Consider the following 26,362-nt stretch of genomic DNA (forward strand, 5'->3'; position numbering starts at 1 on the left):
AAGAGACGCAGTGTCAAAAGACTGTTGTACATCAATTGTTAAAAGCAAGTTAAATTCAGTATCTCAATTTGTACATCACAAATTCACACGGAATTCTCGAATGCTATATACGGCGCAACCATAGTCCTTTATAGTTGCTCAAAGCAAGACTTAATAATCGTTAATCATCAGTTACTCTGGCATCTCGAGCACATAGCGGCCGGCAATCTTGCCTTGCTCTATTTCAAGTTAGTTGTCAATCAGGCGTAGAACTGGAAGTGTGTGACGGACCCATGAGCTCAAAGATCTTTGGAAGATCCTTCAAAGGCGCCAATTTGAATGGAGCCTTGATCAAGCCTCTGGCGAAGAAGTCAAGAGCTTCAACGCCATCCTGTTGATTTCCAACGTAGCTTCCCTTAATTGTAATCATACGAACGACGGTGTTAATCACTGGCGCCTTAAGAAATGCATCCGGGGGCAATCCAATTGCAACCACTGTACCTCGAGAGCGCACGTATTCTGAAGCTTGTTGGAAAGGTTTCTCGGAAACAGCCAACAAGATAACGGCGTGAGCTCCAAGTCCACCGGGGGTTGCTGCTTTCACATCCGCAACAAGGTCCTTGGACTTAGTAAAATCGACATAGGTCTAGTTCGTTGTTTTTATCAGCTTCCATGTTGAATGGGGAGGAATCTCAGGGAATAGAGATTTGACAATCATACCTCAGTGCCGAGCTGTTCGCACATGACTCTTTTCTCGTCGCCTCCATCAATGGCGATGACTCTGAGACCCATAGCTTTCGCGTATTGCTGGGCGAGTGAGCCAAGGCCACCGCCTGCTCCAACAATTGCAACTGTCTGGCCAGGTCGAACGCCGGATTCTTTCAAGCCCTTGTAGACGGTGATACCGGCACAAAGGACCGGAGCTGCGGCATCAAGAGGGACATTCTTGGGGATCTTGGCGGCATGGGTAGCTTTTCCGACGGCATATTGCTGGAAAGTACCGTCGACGGTATATCCGGAAAGTTGTGCGTCAGCGCACAGAGGGGTATCGGATTGTCTGCAGAATTCACACTCGGAGCACGAGCCATTGATCCACTTGATTCCAGCGTGGTCGCCAATTTCAAAGGAGTTGACAAGATCACCCTTGGCCACGACCACTCCAGCTCCTTCGTGACCACCGACTAGAGGCATCTTGACTGGGATGGGCCAGTGGCCCATCATCGCGTGGTAGTCGGTGTGGCAAACACCCGAGTATCGAATTTTGACGAGAATCTGGTCAGGGGCTGGCTTGGGAACCGGAATTTGTTTGAGAATAAGTGGCCCTCCGATCTTCTCGGCCACCTGCGCCCATTGAGTCTCGGGGATGGTCATGTTGATTGTTTGAAAATGAAGTTTGAGATGAATTCAATTTTGCAGGAGTAGAAGAATTTTCTTAAGCGAGCTGATTTTACTTTGCTGGGTGTGAATTGGAGCTTTATAGCTGACTGTCTCGGAGGGAGATGTCCGGGGTAAAAGAAGGCGAGGCGGGGCCTGCCGCGTCAATCCTGATATTGCCTATCATCTAGGAAAATTGATTCGGGCCACCGGAGTCATCAAGAAAGAGCAAATAAAATAGATCAATATTGTGGAGATCAGTGCGCATAATCCAGGAGCTATGGGCATGCGCTAGAACTTGGAACGCAGCAAAACTAATGCGGGGAAGGTTTTGCGGAGATCGCACACGGCCCCATGCGGAGCCGCACAGGAAACGAATGCGATTGGTCGATGATTATGCTTTTTGGTCTCGTCTCGAGATGATCTTGGTCTCACATATTCCTTGAGAGTATGAAATAATTCTTTTGGAAAAAGATAAAGGACGAAAGCACAAGACGGAGATGATCGATGGAGAAGGAAAATTTACAGGAGGGCTAAATTAATTACAGTAGGTAGAGGTTGCCGCCCAAGGTATCAATCATAAATACATCTAAAACCTTTTGATTGAACACAACTTTCAGTTCTAACCGCTTTCGTATATATGCAATGCAATATTAATATAATCATATTCTAAAATTTCGAGTTGCTAGCTGTACAAAACTGAAAGCGAGACGAGCTGGAAAATCCCGATAAAGCAAAATCGGAAATCAAATACCGAGGACCATTCTCTCCTTCACTACCACCTCATCCTGTTCTATTCATGAGCATACCAAAAGCTTGGGCTTTGGGGTTCTTTCCGCGCGCAATTGAATGGTTCTCCTTCGATTCCGTGAGGAAAGAATGTGCTTGACCACCCACTACTGATAGCAAATCCAGAACACGTTTCATCTCTTGCATGCTCATGTGGCTTGAATGGTGTCCCTATTTCACTATCTTCGGATTCATTGGAAGCTATCTCTGTCCATGCCGAGTGTTCAGTATTCGAGAATGGGATAAAACTGTCGTTCCCTTTAAGAACGATCCTCTCTCGGAAGCTTGATCTCCGAAGTCATAACTCGAAATTTCGGTATAGAAAAAATTTGAATCAATGACTTCATTAAAGACTTTCTCAAATGGGTCTTCTTTGTGGTCTTGAATCTGTCTCTCATTGCTGGCTTGTGGTTCAATGATCTTGTTGCTATACTTGATGTTAATATAACGATGCAATAACCTAGAAGGAGAAATAGCGGACCCATGGACTGTGAAATTTTGAATGTCCTTTTTATGATTTCCAGATCGCTGTAGGGAAATAACATCGCGATGGAATTCAAACTTTGTTACTTTACTTGTACCATCATCAAGGTATTTGGGCGGCTTGCGAGCTCCGTCGACACATTCCGATGGCATCTTGCGCTTTACGCATTGTCCACAAGGCCTTTCATTTCCTTTCAATTTTCGTTAGTTTTCTCTTATTGAATTTCACATGATCGAGAAAACAGGGGTTGTGGTTTGTTGAACATACCGCATGTCTTATGGGCCTTTTGGCAATACAAGCAGGATCTTCTAGCTTTTCTGCGGGGGCGCGAAATTTGAAATTCAGTGCAAGATGTTATTGATGCTATATTCATACTAGTCATCTTGAAATTGCGTGGTGTGGAATTTTGAAGGGAAACACGATAGTGCAACAGTAACTTTGGGGCAAACCTGGCACCGAGTCTTATAAATGATCAGATCAAGTGCTCGTTGTAAAAGATAGTAAGTGCCGGGGGCCCTCAAAAAGCTAGCGAGATTGACAACCTATAGTCACCAAGGTAGTTCGCCATGACTAATGCTTGTTCACATTTTCCCATGAACCTTGAAGTGTCAATCTGAGCGGCTCCGCATGCATTGCCATGCTCGTGTGTGCTTACGATGGCTGCCCCAGATCGAACATCCCCCGATTAAAAAATCTAGGTTTCGAAAAATGCGGGGTAAATCATGAGAATTCCCTGATTAGCTCGAAATTCAGCTGTGCGGCTCCGCATGAAATTTCGGATCCGCATGGCCCGAACCGTACACGTCGACTCTGGGCGATCAGAATACTCCTGGAATCCATCACGACCGCATGATCTGCATTTTTCGCACAGGATATACCCAATATAAGATGAAAAATTATCTCGTTCTGCGTATCCGCAGCTCCGATGTGTGAGTCTTAGCTGTTGAGTTCACCTTGCGTTCTGGACTCATTCAAGCTTGCTCCAAATCAATGAGTCGCATGCTTCATCTGATTGGATGCGGCAAAAAGGAATACCAACACGCTTTCCCCTTTCTTTACGGTGCATTGATGAAATATCAATTACTCCACAATGAACCCTGGCCCCAATTCTGGGGTAAGCTTAAAAGGACCACAGTTCCCGCGTGTCGAAGACTCATAATGCTTGTTTCCCGCAGTATCAATTGCCAGTAACCTCCAAAGAAGATTCATCTACTCTCTGACATTACAAGCAGTTGTTCGAGCAAACAAAATGGACAGCGATATCAGCCAAAATGGCGAGACAAAGGCGAATTTTCAAAACAAGGAGAGCACACTCAATGGACTAACTACAGTCCCAACATCGGTGACGCTGTCATCTGAACAGTTCGAAAGACTCTATTTGACTCCAATGACCGTTCGCCAGTCACCGTTGGCCAAGAAAGTCGGAAATCCGACACCACTGTTAGTATCCGAGTAACATTTACACCTATACTTTTGATCTAACTGTATCGCTCAATATGTAGAGCACTAGGAGGTTTTGTCATTACCACAACTCCCCTTTCATGTTGCCTAATGGCCTGGAGAGGAGCAAGTGGAAATGGTATTGCTTTCATGTAAGTGACCATGCAGTTCAAGATGGGGCATTGTCTGATGAACTGAAAAGTGGACCTATCGTCTTCCTTGGTGGTCTTTTGTTGCTCATCACAAGTATCCTTGAGTTCATCATTGGAAATACATTTCCCTGTGTTGTGTTTGGCACCATTGGTAAATATTTCTATCTCATGAGAGATCTATCAATCACTCTTTCAGCCTGCTGATCTTTTACCTAGGCGGATTTTGGTTTGCGTTTGCAGCCACAATGATTCCCGCTTTCAATGCAGCTGGTCAGTTTTTCTCATTAGACAACGCATCCTACTCACAATAATGTCCCAATTTACTCAATTCTTCCAGCTCCCTATTCCTCATCAACGACAGATACAACTGCCGGGCTAGCCAGCGAAGGCTTCATGAATACCTATGGTAAGCACAACCAGAGAATCTTCAATTTCAAGAATTTCTCTGATAATATCAGCATTCCTATTCATAACCATGGCGGTTCTGATGTTGATTTTCATGATTTGTGCAACACGCATTAACGTGGTCTACACTCTCATCTTCCTTTTCCTGCTCCTAGTTTTTATCCTTCTGTCTGCAGCCTATTGGCAGCTAGGCCAGGCAAATGCGCCTATTGGTGATCGGTGTGTAAAAGTGAGGTTATCCTGTTCTCGTGATAGTTCCCCCACTATCTTGACCGAATTATGACTCAACTTACCTTATTTTCCAGGGTGCGGGGGCTTCGCTCTTTGTCGCTAGTTTACTCGGCTTCTACCTGTTGATTGTTCAATTATTTGAGTCTATAGGGTTCCCATGCTTTTTGCCAGTTGGAGACTTGGCAACACTCTGGACACGCAAGCAAAACAAGTGAGTCTTGTGAAAGCCGAAAATGCTTTGTGCTGACAAAATGACAGAGGACAACGAGATGATATTGAGCAGCCAGCTACTGCTCGCGACAGTTGAATATTTTGCAGATTATCTAGGACTGTTCGTTGATATCTGAAGTCAGCTGTCTTCAGAATAGCTCGGGTGTTTATTTAGTCAGCTAGTTGTGGTTCCCATCGGCCGTTCCACTCATGTTCCCAGTGTGGGTATCTGGCAACCCGTTGGTTGACGATGTTTTGACCTTGCAAGAAATAAATAACCATGATACTCATTAACTATATGCATTGTACAAATTTGATTTCTGCAAACGGTAAAGCTCATATCAAATCCTTTGTTATTGGCCAGGCAGTTTCAATCTACATTTTATCTCAAAAAAGGTAAGGTTAGCAGAACCAAAGACATGCTATATAGTAATGAAACATGTATTGGGACGTTCAAACACTCTTGAAGATGGGTATAAACAATTTAGTCTAGATTGTTGCAAGCATTCAGTTCTCGATACGACCAGCAAGTGATACGACAGAATCTTTTGGCAAAGATCCTTCTTCACTGCTGACGTGAATGATAGTGGCAGCATCTCAAATAACAGCAACATTGAACGTCAGATTTGCTCCATGACCTACTTTGATGGTACCCGCTCAGACATTCATGTTAGAGATGGTCCAGGGTCCGGACCCCGACATACGAATAATGGCTACCGACCGGGAAGGATTCTCGATAAGCGGCCCTCAGACGCAGGGCTTACAACAACATTATTGTCGGATTCTCTAACCACACTTAAGCCTGGAGCCAAATGCCATCAGCACTGTAAGCCAAAGGCTATGTCCCATTTTTGGTGTGAGGGCTGACAACAGACGAACCATATAGGGATATTCCGGAAGTGGCTTTCGAAGACTGGCAACTACCTCTTGTTTACCCGTATAGCATAACATAACAAATTAAAATACAACTACACCAGGTCCCTTAGGATCTTCATGGCTCTCTTTGGCGAGAGATTCCTCAATACCATCGCACAGAGGGCATCACTTGAATCTGCAGAGGTTTTAAAACCAATATGTCACCAAGGCAGCATTCTGATTGCAAGATACTGCGCTGTCAGTATTCTGCTCAGTCTACAACTTTTGAGTTTGGTCTACTTGACGTGTTACTTATACAGCGTCCCGAAGTGGTCGTCCAGTTTCAGTCCTTATGCTGTGTTACGAATATGGTCTTCTTTGAACAACCTACCGACGCTAGGACCTGTCGGAAAAGCCGAGTTGGAAAATTTGAAGCATGAGAATGGGTTTGATTGGAGTGAGTGAGGACTTTTTGACAATTTTAACAACATCCGAATAACCACGTTTCCCAAACTGGTCCTCGGCGCTTCGGGCCTGGTAAATAGGGCTTCCAGCGATCGAAGAATGATCAGCTGCATGATAATTGAATATTTCCCAACAATTCCTCTATACCCACAAATGAAAGGTAACTCCGTAGTCCACAAGCTGATAGATGCACACGAGAAGCTCTTGTGAAAAGCAAACAAAATCTCGAGCCATCTTTCAATCTTTCTTTGCTGTTGTCTGGTCAATTTTAACCAAGTACGTCATTATAATAAATGACGAAAACTGCGATGAAATTTCTTGTTTACTACATGATGTAGAAACCCACAGGACTTCACATGAGTATTGCGGTCGGACTCAGTAAGTGTTATTGTAACAGGTCGATGAATTCCAGAAGTACTATGGAAGAGAAATGCGTCATTTCTGGTGCCTGAAGAATCTCCGCCACGCCAAATGTGGGGGCGAGTAACACGGGGGTGCTACATGGGGGCGGAGCGTTGCCCCGAACTTGCTTCTCGCTTCTTTCTGTTAATCGGTAGACTTCAATAGTCAAAAGGGATAGATACTCAAACAAAATTGTTATGCAGTCTTTAAGAAAGTGTCGCTACATGGCTACAACCTTTCAACAACCGGCTCCAGGATTTGAAAAGAAACTTAAGGAAATTTGTAATCTGGAATTGAACATCGTTCGGAACTTGGCCGGTATGGCCCAGCCCCCCCTTTATTCGTCGATCATGAAGGGTTTCGGGATAAACAATAGCCCCACAGTGTAGCCAGTGGACCCAGGGATAGGCGTTGTTGGTTGGATACATTACTCAACAGTGTGATTGTCCACGGGTCTATGGGGATTTGAACACTGGGCTTGTTTCTCAAATCCTAGGGAAGGCACAAGCTATGAAACCAAAGACCGGTTTTCAAGAAAACATTCTGCCGATAGCTGGGGTGTATATCCCAGATGACAGTAGTCTTATTATTGAGAGCACAGATTTCCAGGTACCCTATCACCCTACAAGAAAACGCAGGACGCGAATAATATAAGCCATTGGCTGCTTTGCTCAGTGAAGAAACCTAAAGTAGCTGAAGAATTACTGTTTACTGCTTATTATGTGCCAAGGCCGCCCCCAATCCCTTCCCTGTGTCGACGGGTTGGGGGCGGCCTTGGCACGATTCTGACTCTATATATCTTCATGTAGATATTATTTCATGATGTAATCTTACCGACTATCAACTGACTATCAAAATCAAGCAGGATTCGAATAAAAGCTCAGAAAGAAACATTAGCTTGACTTGAGAAATATAAAGGTCTGCTGGTAGCACGGCAAAAAGAGTATCAAAACAACCAAATTCACCTCGATCTCCAAATACAAAGCTCTCCTCAACCACAATCTAATACCATAATCATGGCTTCTCTACGCAACGCTCTTTTCTGCCTTATGGCTGCCTCTGCAACCGTTTACGCCGAGCACCTCAAGGTCGTTTGGTCATCCGGTGACTTCTCATCCATTTCCGGTCCTGCCGGTGGCAACACAAATGGCCACTACAGTGGATTCGCAATCATCAATGACGCAGGCGATGCTATCTACAACCAGGGATTCCCTGACGACCACGCGCCCTGCTACAACACCGGCGACGGCCGCGAGTTCACCATCGAGGGTGATTGCTGGAGCACTCCCCGCAAGTTCAAGTGCAAGGCTGATTTTGGAGGTCACCCTGACACCTGTGAGGTGAAGGATGGCGACGGAAACAGCCTCGGTACTGGTGACGGAAAGACCGACACAACCTTCATTGGTATTGCCATTGGCCAGGACGCCAGCTGTGTCGTTGAATTTGAGTCCGACAGCGATGGTTGCCCTGTTGATGATGGCAATGGCCCTCTGCATGTTACCTCAGGCTAAGAAACCCTCCAAGACTCCTCAGGACGAATCCTCCTCGGCTCAAATGGGTGAATTCACTTTTGTTTATGGGCAATTTTCTATAGTTGGCAATTAAGATTTTAGACTTCTTTTTACACTAGTGAGAGAGCTATGATCCGAATTTGGACGATACATTCGCCAAAATAGAAACTGCAAATCCAGATGTGTGTATATATGTGCGTATATATGTGTGTATCTGAACCTCGGTTTTCAATAATTAACAAGTAAGTCTAACATAAGGTTACGATACGGTTTCTTCTTCTAGAATTTTTTCTCTCAGTTTTCGTTGTCAATAGTGGTTGAGTCATACACCATCATGCTACAGTGGCCAAACCAAAAATATTGTGCTTAAACTGTAAAGTCTATAATTGAACTAGGGAGAGATTGGACCAGGTGAGCTGGACAACGCCAGGTGTCAAGTCCGATGAGCCTGGTATATCATAATATCAAAAATCAAGTAAATCGTCAGGTTTACATACAAGTCTAACAGTTGTATCTCATAAAATGATTAAAAAAAGGCTGGATTGGAAAAATATTCCAGATTCCTAAACACGCTTCCCTTGGAAGCCCTCAGCGGGCCATCCCTGAAGCGTATCCCCGTCCTCGACATGGTCACCCGAAAGGACCAATGTATGCTCCAAAAGACAGGCATCTTTACCCATCGAAGCACCAGACATCAGGCGCGATCCAGCACGCAAGATACTACGGTCACCGACATTCAGGGTATGCAACTCGAAGCCGCCGCGAGAATTCAAGTGACAAACGAGACTAGCGTCGTCAACAGCGACACGGTCACCAAGAGTGAGGAGGTCAGGCTCAGTGAAGAAGACATTGGGGGTACCATTGGCGTGGATCGCACAGTCCTTTCCGATCTTCGCGCCCAGGAATTGATAGTACCAGGAAAGGTAGGCAGTACCAGTAAGCATCGGCAGGAGACCCGAGCCGCCGTAGCAATCCTTGATAAGAGTCTCGCAGGAGAGAAGGAATTGCCAGCGCTGATTGTAGCTGCTCTTGTCCCAGTGGAAAGCACCTTCCGTGCGGCGGCCCATGACTGCCCATTTGATGCAGATAACAACACCGAGAGCGATGAACGTCTGGGCGCAACTGATACCGGAGAGAACCGATGCGAGCACACCATACAGAACAAACGGGCGCCAAGGGCCGATGGTGAACCCGGCGGCGTTACTATACCTTAGAGCAGTGCGGAGAGCCAAGAGGGCAAACACGACAGTGAGTAGCCAGTAGACAGTAACCACAACAACGGAAACAACGGAATAGATGACGATCTGCCAGATTCGGAGCACGTAATAATTGGCGTCATGGTGGTAGAACGCGCGCCCAAATGGCTTGCAGGTATCCTTTTCAGTGCCCTCGCTGACGGCTCTGCTCTTACCAACTGACACAGTGTGTTTCTCATCAATTTTGTCAGTAGCCCGCTTTTCGTCGTCACTACTGCCACCTGTGGCACTGTTACTACTGCTTCCAATGACAGTTGGAGCAGTAGAGCTGGTGGTCGAGGTGGAGCTGGGGAACTGCACGGCATTGCCGCCCTTGCTACCAGTCCAAACAGTGTTTGATGGGAAGTTACCATTACGGCGGAGTAAAGCACCAGAACCGATCATGGCTTCACGGCCGATGGTGGTACCAGGTAGAGCAACGACACGATCACCAACCATAGTGCCGTCACCAATCACGATACGGCCCCGACCAGAGCCATCGGAGGTGATCAGAGTCGAGCGAGAGCCAAAAACAACATCGTTTCCAACTTCGATGAGATCAAAGTCAGGGAGAGTGGGACCCACACTGGGCCAATAAACACGCTTGCCGACCTTGCCCCCCAGAGCACGGACGGCCATCGACACAAGCTCATAATGGCGACCGACAAGACGCGTTAGTTCGTGGATATCCCCAGCTGGCAGAATCTGCGCGAGCACAGCAGCCCGAATTTTCTGACGAGTAGTCTGCTTTGAGGCCGGACCGGGCTTGGGCTTGCCGCAGATGAGATCGACCAAACCCTTGACAATCAAAATGGCGACGAAGAGCACAATGGGACCACCAAGAGCGCGGCAGATTCTTGCCGTGATGTGGAAACCAATTCGTTGTCCGCTAGTGTACCATTCGAGAGTAGCAAGGAACATGTCCGGCGAGGGCACAGGGTACTGCCTTACCATAGGCACGAGACCACCCATCCAAGTGAGGCGAGCAGAAACCCAGACCAAGATCTTGAGGGGCTTTACAATGAGAAGAGACCAGATCCAATGAGGCTGCGGGATGTGAGAGCTAAGCAGGTTACGGTTTGACTCATCGGCGTCATGGAGTTCCCAGCTCGAGGAATTGGGACCAATGCAAGTGTTCTCCGGAATATCGGCACCAGGCGCAACGATAGATTTCGTGCCAACAGATGAATCTTTGCCAATGCGGATGCGCTTGAGGAGCATGGAGGTGTTACGCTCCACAGCGAATGGACGACACTGGGAAGTGTCCAAGGTAACGTTGTCACCGATCTCGATTAAGTCATACTCACCAAGTTTAGCAGACGGCACGATAGTGACATTCTTGCCAATCTTGGCACCCAGAAGACGATAGAAGAGTACCCGAGACCAGTTGTAGTTGTTAAAAAATCCTTTGCCGCACACCTGCAACGCTTTCTGTGTCAACCACCAACGCGTATGGTACGGTCCCCACATGGGGTACATTCCTTCCTGGTAACGGCCGATGACGAGCCATTTGAAAATTATACCACAGAAGGGGAACACGATGTGGGAAGCAACACGCGCAGACAAAACAGCCAAAACGATCAAGATCAGACGTCCGATGAGTAGATGCCGGATGGGGAAGCGAGTTGAACATTCAGCCACAACGTATGAAAATATAAGCCACTGGAAGGCGCGCTTCATGGGGTAAAAGAACATAACAGGGAACAAATGCAAGAACAATATGGTTGGGTTTGTGCTGCTGTATGTTTTCTCGCAGCCGGGCAGCTCCACTTTCTTGTCGTCGCCCTTGGCAGCTTTGACTCCAACAGCCTCGATAATCCTGCACTCCACATCCCCAATGGTGGGGTTGTGGAAAAGAATGTCTCCGGCCAAGAAAATACCGAACTCACGACGAAGCTGGGAAACAAGACGACCAGCACTAAGGCTGTCACCGCCAGCGGCAAAGAAATCGGTCAGTGCAGAGATATCTTCAGTTCCACAAGACAAGGCACCAGCAAATATTTCACGCGTGCGGCGCTGAACTGGGGACAGATCGCCTTCGGTATTGAGAGCGCGGATTGACTCGTCGATTGCGACCTGGTCGGGGTTGCCGTAGAAGTCAAGAGGCATTGGACCCTTCAAAGGAGTAATTCGGCTGGGGACAAGATAACCATCCAGGTGGTCATGAAGGTCACTCGGCTTTACGTGATCGTCATCGGGGTTGTCAACGAAGACAACAGCCTGCGGGAAGCCGTCGCGTGGATTGATCTGAACATGCACCTCTGAAGTATTGGCTTTCTCTGCAAGAACGGAATGGATAAATTTGTTGTCAATGAAGCATGCCTTTTTGGAGATGGACACGCTGAGTGGAGTGCCATTTGGTGGGCACTCGGCTTCGAAATGGCGGTCCGCAAGAGGGGTTGTCGGACTAAGGGGCTCTAGAGACAATCGCTGGGCGAGCTTGATGCGCTGAATCTTGTTGTTTGACTTGGGAACACGGTCCATATAGACCACCAGAGTAGGCCACTTAGGCTGGTGCAGAATAGGCTGTAGTGCTTCTTGGATCTGGCGTAGATCAGGCCTGGTGGCTCCGGGAGCTGTGACAATCACTACACCGACGACCTCTTGTAGGACCTCGTCAGGGACGGAGAAAGCCAGTATCTCAGTAACACGGCCATATAATGGGGAGCCAGGGTGCTTGGCAGTGGTCAACACGGCGTCTTCGACTTCGACAGGAGAGATGATTTCACCGCCACGGTTGATGACCTCCTTGCTGCGACCAGTAATGTACAAATAATTGTCGGAATCGAGGTATCCAAGATCACCAGTATCAAACCAACCTGACTCATCAAATGCGCTGGTGTCGATTTTGCCTTCCGGGGTCAGGTAGCCCTCAAAAGCGGGTGATCCACGGATGCAGATGTGTCCTAGCATCTTGCATCGTGGAACTGGCTTGCCGCTCTCGCTCAGGATTGTCACTTCAGGACCAACAATCCGTCCGGATGTTCCATGGCGGTCAAGCGTGTAATCTTTTGGTGGCGCAGCAATAGGCATACATTCAGTCATTCCATAACTGGGAAGAATGACACAATTGAACGTATTACGGAGCTGTCCAGCTAGAGAGGGAGGGAGACCAGCACCGGCGTTACAGATAAACTGGATCGCACTTTGCTTGAAAGCATCGGGACGGTGCTCGGCCTCACCAAGAATCATCTGATGCATTGTAGGTGTGGCATAGTACCAAGTAGGTGTCATGTGCGTACTTTGAACGGCGTCCCAGAACATGCTGGGGTCGAAAGCAGGGCAGCAAATTGTGGCTCCACCGGCGATAATTGGGGAGAGAATACTGCGGACGATACCACCACTAGTATTGTTAGTATTGTTTCTTCGCGGGAAATCAGGAAGGAACATACACATGGTTCAGCGGCATCATGTTGAGACATATGTCTGTCTCTGACAACTCCACCGACTCGATAGTGGCGATAGTACCCGAGATGAGGTTGTAAGTTGTGATCGGAACCAGCTTCTTGTTTCCGCTAGTGCCACTGGTGAAAAGGATAATGGCAATGTCATCTCCGGTATTAGGGGGAATATTGGAAGCACCAATGGCATTTTGAGCAGAGACCACTCGAAAAGTCAAGTCTTCCAGGTGCTCAATACCAAACACCGGGCGAGTGCCATTGTCCAGTCGTAACTTGCCAATGTCAGCGTCCAGCGCGACAACGGCATCAGCTTTAACTTGATCAATATCCATTTGCAGCTGCTCTGGGACAGTATTTGATGCCATAGGAACCATAGTATATCTGTTCGCAAAAGCTAGAACTGCAATCGCCATAAGAGGGCCATTAGGCAAAACCACCGCGATGCGGGGTTTTCCATGAGCAGATAACCTCACAGGTACCTGGAAGCTCTGCAAAAATTGCCGGATGGCATTATGTGTCAGATTCTGTCCGGTGGTGGCATCAATCAATCCAGCACGAGAGTCTGTTCCTATCAATTCCGCGATGTCGGGTGTGACTAATTTGACTTGTGCGCGGAGCCGACAAATCGATTCATCGCTCTTGGCTTTGAGGGAATCGGGGAGGAACTTGTAGATTTCTTGGAAAGTTAGGATTAGATCGTGGATGGGCCAAGGGCCGGAATGGGAGGATAGTAGGGCGGAGAGGTGTTGCGAAGATTCTGGTTGTGACGCTTCACTACGAAGACGTAGGAGCTGGTCCACAAGGCTGTCTCAGGGTTAGAACGATTTGAAACATGAAGCTTTGCTGCGCAAAAAAAGAAAGGCGGAAGAAAGAAAACAGTAGAAGGCAAATGGAGCAGAATAGCAAGCAAGGAAGGAAAATAAGCATGAACAAGCATAAAAGAACAAAGGAACAAAAAAGCTCCAGAGTCAACGTACGAATATCTTGGCAGATCCGCCATTGTATACAATTGTATTGTATAACTAAGGATTTATCACAGACACACTTTAGGACTTCTCCATTTCGGAGAGAGTCCCTTGGCATCTTATATGATTGCCATTGTACCCCCAACAAGGTGCAAGATCTTTTAATAATTCGAAGTTGCATCACGCAGTTGATTTTGATTGTGGTTTCTCCATAAGGATAATGGACCAAGAGACGAGGGTGACCCGCAGCGCATCAGGTCCCCAGCCTTGGCCCAGCTTGATCTGGACCCATAGAATTCCATCCTCGGATATCCATATAGCCCTGGAGGTTTCGGACTAGAAGAAGCATCGATCACGCGTTTCAGCTCAGCCGTCAGCTACAGCGGGACTAGGTTTGATTGTAGCCAACAAAGCAAATGTACCTGCAATAATATGCGGCTGTTTAGTTTAGGATTCCAAAGTCGGCAGGTAGTCAAAAGCTAGAGCCTTGATCGACATTGTTCTGTGGCCCGCAGAGGCCCAATATCGCGCGGTCAGGTCCAGTTCGGAGTGAAATTCTTGGATGGACCTTGCTGGTTGGCCCTTGCAACTTCTCGATTTACCTAACGTGGTATTCGTAGCCGTGGGCCTTGGCACTGTCATTAATAAAACTATCACCTCCCGTCATTATCCTACTACCACTTTGATTGCTTCATTTCTGGGTTTTGAGCATAGCATTTTTCACTCAATTTGCGCCTAAATGTCCCACTGACCGTTTTTGAATACTGCCAAGTCCGTCAAGTAGCACATGTAGTGGCTGTATGGGTTCGCGGGATCATCACTGATCGACAACTTAGGGTATGGTTCACGTGGGTCTCCAACGGTAAACGCTTGGCAACAATCGGTATCCATGTCCGTTCACTTGGCCCCTTTGTTCAGTATAGCAACTAGTGGTGCCGATCAACCAAAACCTGAAGCTTCTAGGGTATTAGGCCAGGGTCCACACGCAACAACGGTAAATACCCCAAATAAAATTCTGCCAAGTCCGAGTTGCGGATCCCAAACCACAATTTCCACCGAGATCGTCAGTACCTGTCCTGGCCGACTGTCGGCTGCGATATGGCTGATAAGCCCTATCTTTATCATCTACTTTCGCCGGCCATATTGTTATGGTGTGCTTCAGTCATTTTCATACCATGCCGCTACCGGAGAACTCCGGAGTAGAATAGTTCCGATTTATCATCGGGAATCACCACGAACCACGCGCAGGTCTGGGTGTGCCGAGTCGTCATGCTTCCAATATTATTCTCGGCCGGCTCCGGTTAAAAGGCCCTACCTATGTATAGTTGATCGATTTCATATGATATATGCTCACGATTTCCTTGATGAATCGTGTTCGCGGTTGACACGTTTTTATTGGTAACAGCTTGATATAAGTATTATGTAACCCCATGTCATGGATCTTGCATATATATGTCTGTAGTAAAATTGTAGAAATCTACCCGATTCAAGCATCTTAAAAGACATAGTTTTTGTTTATTTTCATATTACTACTTGCTTGCTTGCTGGGTGTGGTCCTTTATTCCACACATTGCCTGCCCATGATGGTCAAGATACGTGATGAGACAGGCAACAGAACGAGATTCAATGGATCAAGAGTACAGTGTTGTACCCTTCAAACCAAAAGGGGTAAGATCGACTAGAACGCGTAATTGCCTCCAACGTTGTATTAAAGATCTACACTACCAGCGGACTGATCTATCTTATCAGATGGTGTTCAACCGGGAAGTGTAACTCCGAGCTCGGCAAAAGGATTTTCTTTTCTCTTTCGCTACCGCGGTACCCTTTTACATTGAACCTTTGCCACCCGAAATGATATCATTTAATTCACTTTTTGCAGAGAAATAAACTTTGGAATGGCCAAGGAGCCCCTCGCCAAGCTTTTCACATGGTCTTGGCAGAGTGCATAGTGGATCTGATTAAATCCGAATTTTGAGTGCCAAACGATCTTCAGTCCCTGTTTCATTGCAGGGTTAGCCAGCGTTCCAAGATTAACTTCTCAGATAGCCATGCCATGGGAACTCTGCAGAAGTTATTTCCAGAGTAATCTTTCCCTTCATCTTCCGCACCACTAACATCTCGTCGCGAATACGATTCCAATTACGACCTTTTCCCGCCTGGAATGTTCAACCACGGAGGATGACAGTAAAGTCAATTGAACGTACAATAGAGACAAAACTTGCCCAAGCTACTAGTAAAATGCAATTTCTTTTAGAATTGACGGATTTGCGATGGATCTTTTTGCAATATAAATGTATTAAACAAACCTATTTAGTATTAGCGCCAATTGTCATTATCGCCCTATGCCCCTATACGTTCTACGTTTGAACAAAATGAAACTCCATACCCCTTTAGTTTAGCGTGCAGTATCGGCTTACAGCTGCCCCTTCCTCGTTCACACTCGTTTGGTGAGGGACTTTTCTTAATGATCTAGACCGCCGCGCTCCGCCCGTCATCTCTAGCGCGACTCGCCAACTCCATCGGCCACATTTTAATACCGTTCAGCCGGCCCGGCTCCCCATAAATCCCGAATTGTGATGACTGCAAATTGATATGACCTTGTGCTCGCCGATGGACCTGCGTATGCTACATAGTAGCTTCGATATGCGATCCTCTGCCCTGCATCTCATTTTCAGAGACCTTGTAGCAAATCAGCTCCTTCTCAACGGAAACTGGCCAAACAAAATACAACGATGTTTGAGAATAACATTTGTTAAGTTCTATTTTCCTTATATTATGCAATCTTGGTGAAAGAAGACCTCACTTAGCGCTTTGCGCGCGACAGGCTTTTGAGGCCATCTTGACAATCAATATTTTCCTTTGGCAAATACCCACTCATAATTAAATTTCAGATACCAATTTTTAATCTCATAGTTATTTGAATCAAATCAGTCCATGCAGAGAGTAATTTGTCTGGGGCGGGTATTACACCCGCATACGTGTCTGCTTGGTGGCATCGGCCAAGACGCACATTTTTACCACGGAGTGTAGTATAGCCGCCTACGAATTAGAATATTTGACATTTTTCCAGAAAACAGGAATATTCTGGAAGTTCCATGCCATCTAATCAACATGGTACCAAAAAGGATTTTCCAAGGTCATCGAGAAGACGTACCTGCGGGGATAGCCTCAATTTTGAGCGTTCGGTCCACTTCCGCCCTACCAGCACTACAACGTACGTTGTACCCAAGCTCGTATGCTAGAATTTTCATCCAGCTTCCCTGTTATAGATTTGGTTAGAGTTTGGGGATTCAGTAACAACCGTGAAACGAGGCTCATTCCTAGGGAATCCAATCACCCATACATCCCTAGCCAATCCATGCACAGACGAAGTACCTAAACAAAGCATGACGAAATTAACAGCCGCGTCCTCAACTGGTGTCCACGGGGGTTGGAAAAGGGGACACATCTCAAACTGGATAAGAAAGGTGGTCCCCGTGTCCAACGTATCCTGGATCATATACTTTGTAATCAATAAGCACTTTTTTTCCATCTAAGTGGCATTGAATACTTTACCACATTTACTGAGAATAGCCACAAGGAAATTCAACAGATGGTGCCCACACTGGGGCCTGTTGATTTATGAATTCAAATCAAGTTCATTTTTCAACCAATTGGTGTAGGTTCTGTCAAGAGCAAAAATCAATTCAAGCACTCGCTCCCGATTCGCTAGACCTGTAGAAACAGACCTTCTTCCATCTGCAACAAGATTCATCAAATTGAGACACGGTTGCCAATCTAATGTAAAACCTGCCTTACTGAGTTTGTTCAACTCAAAAAACAAAACACCATTCAATCGCGCTCGCCAAAAGCCCTCAGGCAACTCCCAGCCAAACAGTAAGAGTATATTCCTTGTGTCCTTGATGTCAGCATGTGTGTACTCTGTAACAGAACAAATCCACTGGCAGATTAAAAGCGCAAGTTCCAATGGAAGCGCGCTGAAGCAAGAAGACGGGGAATAACGCTCAATCTTTGCGCAATCTATAGCTTCCTGAATTGCGGGCACAACAAGTGGATTCTGAAAAAAATCGCACTCGTACCCTTGCATTGACACGATGGAGCAGGAGTCTTCCCACAACTCGTTGTTTGTACAGTATTGTCGACAAACTTTTATGAATCTGGCAAGGCCATCATCATTAAGTTTTAGGTCTTCGACCTGGCGGAAGAGGGCCCAGCAATGGGCATGTATGAAATATCCGATAATCTTGCCTTTGTATATAATAGGTTGCTTCGGAAGCTGGTAGCATAAAATCGAGTGAACACCCGTTTGTCGTACCGGGCGCCTTTCTTCCCACTGATCCTCGCCTTTGTTGGATCATTCGGGGTGTAATAAGGCTCAAACCCACCTATCATATTGATACCGGTTAAACGGTACTTGGTGTTGGTTTCTTTGATGACTAAATGAACTAGTTAGAGGACCTGGGCTTGTTTGATACCAACCCATTTGTTAGGGGCTTACTAGCCCGACAAAGGCTTGACCATAGTCGAGGTGAATTGGAGGTGAAGGTATTTTCAGCTTCGGAGGATGGTATCATCAGATGAGTAAGACCGAGTTTCCAAAGCTTTTTCCACTGATTTTCTTGAATCAACGGATGGTTTTTCCCTGATTTTGGGACTCCATTGTCCGGTATGCGTGGGATGGCCATTCCACATAGGAGACATGCCGGCTCAGGCAAAACACCCGAAGTAGAAGCATGTGGATGTACCATAGTGAAAAAGTAGATGTGCGAAAATTTTTAGAGGGGTTGTTGAATATCTAAGAATAAGGGGTTTCAAAGGATGAGATCATAGTGAGTCCTCGATGAAGAGTCATTGATGGACCTTTTGAACTCTGATACCCCATTTTCCCTCTAAAGCCGTAGCGTAGGGAATCGAAAGGAATTGAAAGGATTGAAAAAGTGCAGGTAGGTATTGCAAATATGCAATCAGGTGCCGAGTTTTGCTCTTTTGGTATACCAGGTATGGCACAAGAATGCCTAGGTGAGAACAGTGAGGTCTTTTCCATTCTCGACCATATGTAATTTGATCCGCATTGCTGTTTACAGCAAACCAGACGATTGCGACGAACCAAGATAAAGTTATGGGGTTAATATAAGACTTGTCTTGACTGTTCGGATGTTTCATGGTCCATTTTTCGGTTTGCTTCATCTCTATCCAACTCTTGTTTTGTATTCTATTAGAGAGAATGAGGATTTCATCCATCGGGCTTTATAGCGCTATAGCGCATTTTAGAACAATGTGTGATTGCGGAGTTTGGGCTGACCTAGGACTTTTCCTGAGACTCCGTGGACTTTAAACTCTAACCTCGAACACCATGGCTTCCTTCATCTCAGCAGTAATAACCAAGGAAATAGTGCAAATGATTGAAACCAAAATTTTATATAAAATCAAGAAATTTGTTCTTCATGTCAACTTTGACTTTAAAACAAAACCTTAAAACAAAACAGTTCCAAAGCCCATCTACGCCGTATAGCCTCCCAGAACACCACCTCGTCCACTGACCAAACACTCCCAGTAACTGTTTCAAAAAGGAGGGATCATCGTTTGAAATAAGAGCTACCCGAAAGGCTGAGCCAGGAGTTCCTCAGACCGCACTCTCTTCAACCTTCCAAGAAGCTGTGTTCATCCTGGTAAATGGGTTGTTGGAGCTATGTTCCGTCGGTGGTCTTGAAATTGCCGCTCACTCCCTGTAAGAGATCGGTTGCTCTCTACATGAAACAAACAATGGACGAATTTCATTGTGCTTGGCATCTTATTCACTCTGTGGCGGCGTTTTTGTCTTGGTTACCGGACGTCTAGGTCATAAGTCTGGCCACAAATACATGTATCTTGTTGGATGGACCTGGATGGCTATTTGGTCACTTGGCTGTGGGCTCGCCCATAATGTTGTTCTCTTTGATCTCGCCGGTGGCATGATAGGAATCGGTTCTGGCGCCTTGGATCCGAATGTCTTTGCTCTCCTGGCGCGCGCATTTCCGCCCCTCTAGACCAAGAAGAATATCACCTTTGCTTTTCTGGGATTTTTGCACTCAATTAGGATACAAATTTGCTGGTTTGATCGGGCGGTTTGCCGAAAAAAAATACCGGGCGTTGGGGGGCTTGAGTACTGGGCCATCGGCTGCGTCGTTCTCGACCTGGTTACCTTCGTCATCGTCCCTCATCGAATAGATAGCCGATTTCAGGGCTGAATCTACGTCATTCCGACTTTCCTGGTAGCCTGCTGAGCATATAGGTATCGAATGGCCTCGTCGAGGCTTTACTGCTATGCTCAACGCGATGGTCTTTCGACGGATGTCTTTTAGAATCTTTGTACACTATACCACCATCTACATCCTCATCATTTATGATTTTCAACCTCTCAGTGAAGTCGCTTCAACGGTGCCATTAGTCCTTGGCGGTCTGTTCGCTACCATCTCTGTCGGCCTGTTAGTCTCGGAGGTCCCCGCCAGTACATTCTAGGCGTGTCCATGTTCTCCTTCCTTGTCGGCAACTTGGTAATGAGATTCGTCAATTATTCGGACAATTACTGGGTCATCATATCCCCCGAATGTCTGTTGGTAGTCGGTGGCCCCGACTTGTCCTTCGTTTTGTCGGGCCTTCTAGTTTCCAACACCGTGTTACCCGAGGAGCAGTGTGTGGCATGATCGTTCACATCAAGAGGGGTGCAATACTCGATTTCTATCAGTCTTGGTATTTCAGCCATTGTCGAGACTTATGCAAGCGATAGAGGAAAGAACCCGGGCAAGGGCTATCGTGAGGCCTGGTGGCTAGAAATAGGTTTCGCGGTTGTAGAGTTTATTGTTGTCATCTTCTCTGTATGCGACAGCCGATTTGACCCCAAGAAGGACCGTTCTAAAAGCTTCGAGGGGCAGCTTGGATTTAATTTTCGATCTAATTTACCATGCTCTGACTGAAGATCTTCACCCATCGGTCTTCATTGGCATTTTGGTGCGTCTAACGACACCTTCGGATATAATAGTCCCGTTTCATGCTCAGATGGAATGTCCAAGGTTAAGATAATCGACACTGATCAAACAGGAGCGACTGTTCCGTGCGTACTTCAAATGAAAATGTTATGCACCAACGAGCCTTTCCGGGCAAGACATGTCTCAGCATCAAGATGTCTGTGTACTCAGCCTATTTCAGCCAAAACCAGAAAAAATCGGTTTCCTAGAAGCTTTACACTTAGAGAAATGATATGACACCTCTCTTCGGGCATATATCTCGTCGCCATCGAGTGGGATCAACATGATTTATCCGGGCCAGAACACTCGCCCCTCGGTGGTACCCTTGACCCGAACATCCCCATCCTCGTTTGGGAGCCAATTCATCTTGAGATCAGAGACAAATTCTGGCATTACGTGGCATTGGCGTTGTGTAAATGTCGGAAAAGGGCACCTGGGCCAACTCTGTAGGTCATTTACGGCTATTATCTGAACAATTTGCTAAGTCATTATTGAGTGAACACCTTCTAGAAGTGTCTGTGTGTTTCGCACGGCTATTTCGATCTAAGGAATTATTTGAGCACGAATGAAAAGATGCAATATAGTGATAAACCATATTAAATTCTCTAAACCCTCAGAGTGGAATGCTTAGTAGCTAGCTATGTGTCAAACCAGTCCTCCATCTAGAGCCCGGCCGTAAACGCAAGCCAGTTCAAATTGAAGCTCAATCTCGTGGCTCTCAAAAAATAACTTTCAAACGTGCTAAAAGATCATGGTATCCGATCACAGAGTGACAATCACCTTCTGCGCAGATGTGCCCTTCGCTTGCAAGTCGATAGCAGCCTGGATATTCTCGATTCCCTGTCCGGCAACAAGAGGGCTGGGGGCAGGAATGAAACTTCCTTCTTTGAGAGCCTTGGGAAGGAAGTCCTCGTAAATAGCCTTGCCGACGTGGTTATCCTTGATGGTGGTGCCAAAGACGCTCTTGAGGGTGATACCCTCTGGAGGCTGGAAGCCACCCTTGACAGAGGAGATAAACTTGTTACCCTCAGCCTTACTGACAATATCAACAGTCAGGGGAGTTCCGGCGAATCCAACACAGTCCATGGCACCTGCAAGAATCTTTCCCTTGAGAGCGTTGATGAGATCATCGACGACGGTGGCACTGTTGTAGTCAAAAACCTGACTAGCACCGAGCTTTTTAACGTAGTCGAAGTTCTTGGGCGAGGCGGTAGTGAAAACTTCGTAGCCGGCGGCGACTCCGAGCTGGATGGCGTTGCTGCCGACGCTGCCTGCTCCGCCCCAGATTAGGAGGGCTTGGCCAGTGGAGCGACGGGGCTCGGCGGGAAGCTGAAGCTTCAGGAATTCGTCCTGGAAAAGACCGGAGGCAGCAGTGGAAAGACCGAGAGGGAGCACGGAAGCGTCCTCGTAGGTGATGTTATCGGGCAGTTCGCTGGCCATATTGGTCTGCAGGATGGTATAGGCTTGGAAGGCGTTGTCCTGGATGCGCTTGGTGGCCATGCCAACAGCGTGGCCGACAACACGGTCGCCAACCTTGAAGCGAGTGACATCGGGACCAACGGAGACAACCTCTCCAGCAACGTCCTGCCCCAGGATAGTAGGGTAGTTCATGGACCACCAGGCCTTAGACTGAAGGCTACCATCTACAGGATTGATAGCGATGGCGTGATTCTTGACGAGAATCTCGCTGGCCTCAGGAGTGTAGACAGGAGCCTCCTTGACCTGGAAGGGGTGGGCCTTGGCCTCAGTGAGCCACGCGGCGGAGTTTGCAGCCATTGTGAAGGTTCGATTTGGGGGGTTAGCTGACGAAAGCTTGGAGTGTCTTTTTAAGCGCGAAAATATGTTGATGAAAGACAAACGACTCATGTACGATGAGAAGTTGGAAAGTGAAAAGTTGAAAGATGAGGCACGAGATGATGAAAGAAGTGTTTGCTTGAGATGGTTGGGAGTCCCAGATCCTCTTTATATGTCTGTAGCCCATATTGTCTAAGTTTAGGGAGATATGTACACCATTTTCTCTGAACCTCATCAACTACCATACAATCTCAAGGGCCAGCGCAAGCCTAACCGAATGGGGTCCGCATCCTACGATCGCAAGGCTAGCCCAAGATGGGTTAGCTTTGAGATTGCCTTCCGCTTCAACGCTGACCTAATCACGACAAGCTCAATGAAATGGTAAAAATGAATACGATCAATACGAACAATACCACAAATACGACGACTCGATCAAGTTAGTCTTGAGCGTATGTCAGCTTCGGAATTTCTTTTCAAATATCCATGTGTCAGGCAAGTTTCGTTTCCCCGTAACTATTTGCTTACATTTTCAATTGACCAGTCTACATAGGCATAATCTTTCAATGTTGACTTCAGCATTATTTGATACCCTCTTCATGCTATCAACCATGACAGATATTTACAAGCTGGCAAGTTCAAGGTGTAACTGTCACCCCAGTCTAGATTGTTTCACTTTAGAGATATACGGCACATGCGGAAAAATGAATCTAAGGTTTCGGTAGCACAAGAGATATGTTATCGATATTTGTACGATATGTTCCTCTTCAAGAATAAGCCCCGCTACTTCAATTGACCTCCAACTTTGTGCTACCGATCACTCAATTTGGATAGTCAGAGTCACAAAGCCTTGCTAACAAAAACTTTCATTGGTGTCACGACAGCTTTTTCCAAATCCCACACCCCTAGCTTGGCGTAGGGATCGTTGCGAATCATTTCCCACACCTCTTCCTCTGTGCCGGCCTTGCAGAGATGAATGCTTCCTGTGATTTTGGACATGCCATCTTCAAGGCTCTCCGGTTGGGAGGAATACATTGGACCACCGAATGAAATCTTGCCGGATTCAAAGTGCGGCTTGTTGTGGGTAAGATGAAGAGGTCGATTTTCGATCCGAGTTTGGAGGATGTTGGGGTGATCCGGGAGGCGCACGAGGAAATCCAGCTCTTCGGACATTGTGATATATTTGGTCTTGAGTGATGCAAGTGCAAACAAAATAGTGGGCTCAAAGTGTGATTTTGCTAAAGGAACTTTGGGATGGGTTCAAGAAGAAGATCAGAGACTGATAAATAAAAAGAGAAGAGATAGATATGTAAATAAGCCCTTTGCTGCACAAGCACTTATCATTGTCCAATCCCAACGCAGCATCCAAGACAAAGTATTTCGTAAATAACTCCCACGGTAATGATTACGAGTTTCTCCGTTGTATCACTCGCAAAAGCGCAGTGGCCTATCGGCTAGATTTTGCGCATGGTAAGATGTAGTGGATCTGACTGAGATCTGCCATTGCAGAGCCTCCGCGGAGTTTCTCTTCACCCTGGATGATCAGCGGCATGAGCCTGGCAATTTGTCGGCGGATATACTCAGCACCGAGAAGGTTTGATTAACCACTAAAAGTAAGAACCTAGAGCCCCGTTTGTGTACTGTTTACCAAAAGCTCCGTTCTTGGGAATTCTGATGCTGTTTTTCGTCGCCTGAGCAAAATACATAATAACATTGTATAAGACGGACAGATATATCGAGATAGGAATACCAGCATTTATCAACGATTATTACTTCCAGATAACCATACCCAACTGCAGCAGCTCAAAATGGGCAGCGTCGGAACCATACCCACCGTCGATATTAGTGCTTGGATTGACCCCTGTGGCACGGAAAGAGACCGCCAGAATGTAGTCGAGGAGATGCGCAACGCCTGCACGACCTATGGTTTCTTTAATCTTGTTGGACATGGTGTTTCACCTGAAGCCCAGAAGCAGGCACTCGATTGTGCCAGGTTGTTTTTCACACTTTCAGAGGAACAAAAGATGGATGTCTGCATCTCAAAGTCGAAGGGAAGATCTTTCAGAGGGTATGAACCACCAGGTATCCAGGTCCACCAGGAAGGCCTGCTACCCGATACCAAGGAGGTAAGTGTCACATAGCCAGCGGCCATGAATATACCCAACACATGCTGAATCTAATTCGAGTGTTTCATCATCGGCCATGAGGTTCCTGAAGATGACCCGGACTGCGGTACATTTTCTACTGGACCTAATCTCTGGCCGAAGTCTCTGCCCGAGGGAAAGTTTCGCATTCCAATCATGGAATACCAAGCTCGCATGGTTGAGCTTGTCAAAGTCTTGCTGAAAATCATCGCCCGCGGTCTACCACAAGAATGGAATTGTCCACCCGATGTCTTGGACCCGTTGGCGCAAAACAACCCATCTATCCCGATGAGACTGTTACATTATGGCCCCCAGCCGATCAAAGATGAGAGACAGTTTGGAGGTATGCCACGTTGACCTCTTATTTCTGTGAAATGCCTCATTAGATACATGCTGACTGGCAAAGTCGGTGATCACACTGACTTCGGTTGTGTCACTATACTGCTACAGGAGATGGGAACAAAAGGCCTCGAGGTCTGGTACCCACCAACGGAGACTTGGATTCCTGTACCTCCTCAAGAGCATGCATATGTGATCAATATCGGTGATATGGTGCAGAAGTATACGGGTGGATACTATCGCAGTGCTCGACACAGGGTTATCACATTTACAGAAAATCACCGATACAGTGTTCCATTTTTCTTGAACGGTCAGCTGAAGCTCAACTGTATCACACTTGACGGATCTGGTTCTGAGACTGTCGTTGGAGACCATATTCGAGGGAGGTTGCTCGAGACCATGGGAAAGGCTGGGGAGAAGTTGAAGTGAAACTGAATGTTGGAGGACGGAAATCGTCCTAAATAGTTAATTTGCAGTCTCTCTGTGATCGACTGGGTCCTTAGACATTGCGAACTGGGCTGCAGACGGTGACGGGCCGACTGATTGTACGGATGCGTCGCATAGGCCGTGGAAAGACGAAGATATACATAGGGGCTACCGCCTAATTACTATTAGTATCCTAGTCTATTTCATAATATTGCATCTAGCTTTGATGACTTCTATCCATACTTTTATTTGTAGAATAACACAGTCACATAATGAAAACCTTGACAACATCCATGCTTGCGGGGTCCTACAAGATCCTGGAAAGATCCATCCGGTCATTTGTACAGACTTGACTTACCCTCGTAGATCAAGGTGCACCCAGTCTTTCGAAGTCGGAAAACTATGCAGAGCAACTGACATATCACCCCTAGAAGGACAAATCGCAGACCCTCCACCACCAATCGAATTCAATGACCATGACGAGTGGGAAGGCGAACGGATCGTCGCAATTCGAATCCGACGAAAGCAGTTGTAATCCACTTAATGGATCGGGTATGATAAAAATTTAGCAATGAAGCCAGCAAGCTTCGTTGCCCACTTCCCCTGGCTCGTCAAAGAATTGCATGGGGCTAACTTACGCCGCCCGGAACTGCTTAAGAACGTTGAGTAGCAGTTCCGGGCGCGTGGGTTGGCCGCGTGAAACTCTTTCATTTGCCGTGAGGAGTGAGCAAAGAAGCTTGCTGAGTGCCATGTCAGGTCT

At 46.7% G+C, this 26,362-nt stretch overlaps 9 protein-coding genes across 9 annotated transcripts; 4 read left to right on the plus strand and 5 right to left on the minus strand.

Annotated features, from left to right (window-relative positions):
• Nucleotides 1–171: 171 nt before the first annotated feature.
• Nucleotides 172–1,350, minus strand: N7529_005265 (zinc-dependent alcohol dehydrogenase; the record flags this gene model as incomplete). Its single annotated transcript, XM_057240792.1, has 3 exons — nt 172–218; nt 271–625; nt 700–1,350. The coding sequence occupies 3 exons, from the start codon at nt 1,348–1,350 to the stop codon at nt 172–174; spliced, it is 1,053 nt and encodes a 350-aa protein (XP_057100087.1).
• Nucleotides 1,351–2,099: 749 nt separating this feature from the next.
• N7529_005266 (uncharacterized protein) lies at nt 2,100–2,295 on the minus strand (the record flags this gene model as incomplete). The annotated part of the gene is given in 2 exon segments (XM_057240793.1): nt 2,100–2,146; nt 2,163–2,295. 2 exon segments carry the CDS (start codon nt 2,293–2,295, stop codon nt 2,100–2,102), a joined length of 180 nt encoding a protein of 59 aa, XP_057100088.1.
• Nucleotides 2,296–3,875: 1,580 nt separating this feature from the next.
• On the plus strand, nt 3,876–5,161 carry N7529_005267 (uncharacterized protein; the record flags this gene model as incomplete). The annotated part of the gene is made up of 8 exons (XM_057240794.1): nt 3,876–4,066; nt 4,129–4,218; nt 4,269–4,369; nt 4,435–4,488; nt 4,556–4,624; nt 4,677–4,852; nt 4,929–5,065; nt 5,113–5,161. 8 exons carry the CDS (start codon nt 3,876–3,878, stop codon nt 5,159–5,161), a joined length of 867 nt encoding a protein of 288 aa, XP_057100089.1.
• A 2,641-nt stretch (nt 5,162–7,802) lies between these two features.
• Nucleotides 7,803–8,297, plus strand: N7529_005268 (uncharacterized protein; the record flags this gene model as incomplete). The annotated part of the gene is made up of 1 exon (XM_057240795.1): nt 7,803–8,297. One exon carries the CDS (start codon nt 7,803–7,805, stop codon nt 8,295–8,297), a length of 495 nt encoding a protein of 164 aa, XP_057100090.1.
• Nucleotides 8,298–8,860: 563 nt separating this feature from the next.
• Nucleotides 8,861–13,933, minus strand: N7529_005269 (non-ribosomal peptide synthetase; the record flags this gene model as incomplete). Its single annotated transcript, XM_057240796.1, has 3 exons — nt 8,861–12,875; nt 12,925–13,737; nt 13,911–13,933. The coding sequence occupies 3 exons, from the start codon at nt 13,931–13,933 to the stop codon at nt 8,861–8,863; spliced, it is 4,851 nt and encodes a 1,616-aa protein (XP_057100091.1).
• A 5,826-nt stretch (nt 13,934–19,759) lies between these two features.
• On the plus strand, nt 19,760–20,125 carry N7529_005270 (uncharacterized protein; the record flags this gene model as incomplete). Its single annotated transcript, XM_057240797.1, has 2 exons — nt 19,760–19,885; nt 19,925–20,125. 2 exons carry the CDS (start codon nt 19,760–19,762, stop codon nt 20,123–20,125), a joined length of 327 nt encoding a protein of 108 aa, XP_057100092.1.
• Nucleotides 20,126–21,664: 1,539 nt separating this feature from the next.
• N7529_005271 (zinc-binding alcohol dehydrogenase family protein) lies at nt 21,665–22,678 on the minus strand (the record flags this gene model as incomplete). Its single annotated transcript, XM_057240798.1, has 1 exon — nt 21,665–22,678. One exon carries the CDS (start codon nt 22,676–22,678, stop codon nt 21,665–21,667), a length of 1,014 nt encoding a protein of 337 aa, XP_057100093.1.
• Nucleotides 22,679–23,533: 855 nt separating this feature from the next.
• Nucleotides 23,534–23,866, minus strand: N7529_005272 (YciI family protein; the record flags this gene model as incomplete). Its single annotated transcript, XM_057240799.1, has 1 exon — nt 23,534–23,866. One exon carries the CDS (start codon nt 23,864–23,866, stop codon nt 23,534–23,536), a length of 333 nt encoding a protein of 110 aa, XP_057100094.1.
• Nucleotides 23,867–24,501: 635 nt separating this feature from the next.
• On the plus strand, nt 24,502–25,605 carry N7529_005273 (isopenicillin N synthase family dioxygenase; the record flags this gene model as incomplete). The annotated part of the gene is made up of 3 exons (XM_057240800.1): nt 24,502–24,819; nt 24,880–25,180; nt 25,244–25,605. The coding sequence occupies 3 exons, from the start codon at nt 24,502–24,504 to the stop codon at nt 25,603–25,605; spliced, it is 981 nt and encodes a 326-aa protein (XP_057100095.1).
• Nucleotides 25,606–26,362: the final 757 nt, after the last annotated feature.

Source organism: Penicillium soppii, assembly GCF_028829465.1.
Source record: "Penicillium soppii strain IBT 18220 chromosome Unknown utg000004l, whole genome shotgun sequence".
Lineage (NCBI taxonomy): Eukaryota > Fungi > Ascomycota > Eurotiomycetes > Eurotiales > Aspergillaceae > Penicillium > Penicillium soppii.